A 3331-nucleotide genomic window follows, 5' to 3' on the forward strand; every position below is an offset into this window, starting at 1 on the left:
ATGGGATGAGGGATGGGATGAGGGGATGGGATAGGATGGGATGGGATGGGATGGGGGATGGGATGGGATGATGGGATGGGATGAGGGGAGCCTGTCCACAACTCAACATGCCGGAGGGAGAGAAAGGGTTTCAAGGCTGGGTTTCCTCCCCTGGGACACCGGGCGAGGGTTTGCAGAGGCTCCCCCGGCCCAGGGAGGGCTCAGGCACGGGCAGGGCTTTGCCGGGCACCGCGGGAGGATTAAAGCAAAGCAGGAGGCTCGTCCAGCGAGAGACCCTTCCTGGCACGGGCTCTACATTCCATACATTCCTACCTTCTCGCAGGTAAATCTTTGAAGAACTCTTTTTTTTTTTTTTTTTTTTTTTTTAGGTTTTTTTAAGGTTTTTTTTTGTCCCTTTTTTCTTTTTTTTTTAGAAAAGTGCTTTGCTGGGTTCTGCAGGAGGGAGGGCTGCTCGCGGTTCGTTTTCCTCTTTTCGAGGGACAACTTCTCTCCCTGCCAACAAGGAACCTCCCCTGCTCAAGGAAGTGCTACTTTCAGTCACAAGGTCAGGGTAAACACGTTTTTCAAATGTAAAGCAGTTTCAACTGTTTAAAGCACAACCATAGGGATGCGAGGGAAAAAAAACAACCAAAAAACCAACCAAGCACTTTGCAAGAATTAAATAAAGCATGTAATAAATACGAATCATAAACTTCTGTACACAGGAGCAAGGGTTTGGGGTTTTTTTCTCTTTTTTTTTTTTTTAATTGTTTAATCAATATAAAAAAAAAGGTTTTTTTCTCTGTTTTGCTTTTGTTTTCAGTGCATCTTCTTCCTCTTTAAAATGCTTAACCCTTTCCTTTCTGCGTCTCTCAGGCCCAGGATTACGCACACCTAAATGGCAAAAAAGACAAGGTCTAACAAACCCCCTTTCCAAAAAACTCTAAAAAAATATTCACAGCCTCAAACAGTTTTGTACATTTCAAGCAACAAAAGGTATAGAAAAAGGCACAAGTAACTGCATACATGTGGAGATAATACCAGACTGGGACAAAGAAAACCAGGAATTTTCCATGGGTTTGGTCATCCACTAGAGTGCTTCTTATGATTATACTAAAGGAAATAGTGTTGAAAATGTCTGTTGATTTTACAGAGGAAGCCTAAAGGTGGAACAGCTGGCGGAGGCTTAAGTACTTCCCGTGTTTTCATCCACCTTTTTGTGAGTTTGACCTAAATCGGAGTGCTCTGGGTGTGGGCTGCTCGCGCCGGGCTCTCCGGAGAGGTTCCTGGGGCGCAGGGAGCAGGGCTGGGCCTGGGGGTGGCCGGGGGGGGGTTCCAGCGAGGGGACGGCTGAGATGAAAGTGCAGGGTGGTTCCGGAGGGGTGCTCGAGCTGCCCGATTGCTGCTTGCCCGTGGGTTTGGAGGGGTCGTCCCCGCTGGCTGAGGGCTCCGGAGAGGGCTCCTGGGGGATGCTGGGGCTGGCTGGGGACACCGAGGGCCCCGTCTGCTCCGCTGGGCTGGGCTCGGCCTCGGCCGCGGGCTTGTGCTCCTCCTGCTCCTGCTGGAGCTCACTAGTCCTCATCTTCTCCTCTGAGAAGCCACCACCCGCCGGCTCCGGGGACAGGGTGTACTTGGAGACCTTCGCAACGGGGGACACGGACGCCGATGACGGCTCTGGAGGGGTTTGGGGCTCCTCGTCCCTCCTGGGAGCCCGGCTGGGCTGGGCGAGGCCGCTGGCTGCAGAGGCGAAGTGTCCCGCTTGGAGGGACAGCACGGGGCCAGGCACCAGGCTGAGACATTCTCCTCCCCTCGGCCGGGAGCGTGGAGGTCGTGAGGGGCCTGCAGGGGCCGGGGGCACGCGGGCTGCGGGGTGCCAGGGGAGCAGGGCGGGCTGCGGGGTTCCATCTTCTGTGCCGGGGGGGAAAAGAAAGAGCTGGGTCAGTGCAGCACACGAGTGATGGCCTCAGCAGCAGCAATGCTCAGTGCAAGGACTGGGGTTAGCGTTTTATTCGGATCTGAGGGAGGTCAATCAACTGAGGGAGATGTGGAGCCCCAAACCATTAAGGTGAGAGCAGCAAAAACCACAGCGTTTCCCTTCTGGGTACAAATATGCCCCTGGTGTGTTGGGGAACAGATCCAGGGATTTGGCTTAGGCCTGGATCATTATAAAAGCAGAGAATTCTTTAGTTGGAAGGGACCTTTAAAGGTCATCTCGTCCAACCCCCTGCCATGGCAAGGGACATCTTTAACTATCCCAGGTTGCTCCAAGCCCCAATGTCCAACCTGGCCTTGGGCACTTCCAGGGATCCAGAGGCAGCCACAGCTTCTCTGGGCACCCTGTGCCAGGGCCTCACCACCCTCAGAGTAAAAAACATCCTCCTTAAATCCAATCTGAATCTCCCCTCTTTTAGTTTAAAACCATCACCCCTCGTCCTGCTCTCAGAGCTGCCTCGGAAATGCTGGCAGAGGATGCCAGTGTTTGCTGCCAGCCGAGCTGCTTCGGATCCCTGTCAGTGCAGGGGGTTCCCGAGAGCCCAGAATGAGGTTATTAATTAATTTATTTATTTGTCTGGTTTGACTGTGCTTTCCTAAAGCAGGATCGCATCCTCGCAGCTGCTGAGTGCAGGGATGCTTCCAGTGAGAGGCGGCACCAACTCCGGCACGCCCAGCAGTGGGTCCCCACCACCACCCTCACGGGGTGCTCTGTGCAAATCAAGGGTTCCGACCCTACATTTTACCTTTTCCTCTTTCTCTCTCGGTGCTTCCCATAGTTTCCTAACGTACATCATGGAGAGATATGTGGCTAAACAGAAACGGATTAATTAGTGATGAGGTTACGACTAAATCCCTGCACAGGACTCCCAAGAAGAGGAAGCAACAGAAACTGAAATCAACTTTCCATTAAGATGGGGTTGGAGATAAAATGTGAGGATCCACGTGTGAGGAGGGCACATTTCTTTGTAGGATTATGGGGAATAACTCCCTGATCCTGTGAGCTGGATCTCTGAAGAGGCGGCAGAGGAAAGCGGCAAAAGAGAACAGGAAAGAGAAAAAGGAAGAGCCACCAAAGGTAGGGTCAGCAGGGACAAGGTCAAACACTGTCACTTATCCACAGGAAGTCTTGGCTAAATCACTTTAGGGATGCTGGGAAACCCCAAACAAATATTTCAGTGGTGCAACAATCACCACAAGGAGAGACTGCCCTAAGCAAGGGCCTGTGGGAGGAGAGATGGTCGTGGTGAGACTTGGCAGAGCCTGACACTGAAACCGAGCTAAGATCATCCTCAAGCCCTGTTTGGGATCTGACAAATCCTCCTCTGGTCTTTCTGTCTCTTGTGGCTTTAGCAGGAAT

General features: G+C 52.3%; 2 protein-coding genes across 2 annotated transcripts in view; both read right to left on the minus strand.

The window, feature by feature from the left end:
* Positions 1 to 15: 15 nt before the first annotated feature.
* Positions 16 to 1771, minus strand: LOC108449023 (transcription factor HIVEP3-like; the record flags this gene model as incomplete). Its single annotated transcript, XM_017743730.1, has 1 exon — positions 16 to 1771. A coding segment is annotated over one exon (606 nt), but the record flags the coding sequence as incomplete, so codon positions are not given.
* A 2-nt stretch (positions 1772 to 1773) lies between these two features.
* The window catches only part of HIVEP3 (human immunodeficiency virus type I enhancer binding protein 3), a gene marked incomplete at its 3' end in the record, with an annotated part of 247675 nt that continues 246117 nt past the window's right edge, over positions 1774 to 3331 (minus strand). The window contains exon 10 of the mRNA XM_017743733.1: positions 1774 to 1887. Within this exon, the coding sequence (XP_017599222.1) occupies positions 1774 to 1887 (114 nt within the window). The remainder of the gene's footprint in view (positions 1888 to 3331) is intronic.

The sequence above is a fragment of the Corvus brachyrhynchos genome, unplaced genomic scaffold, assembly GCF_000691975.1.
Source record: "Corvus brachyrhynchos isolate BGI_N302 unplaced genomic scaffold, ASM69197v1 scaffold580, whole genome shotgun sequence".
In the NCBI taxonomy this organism is placed as follows: Eukaryota; Metazoa; Chordata; class Aves; order Passeriformes; family Corvidae; genus Corvus; species Corvus brachyrhynchos.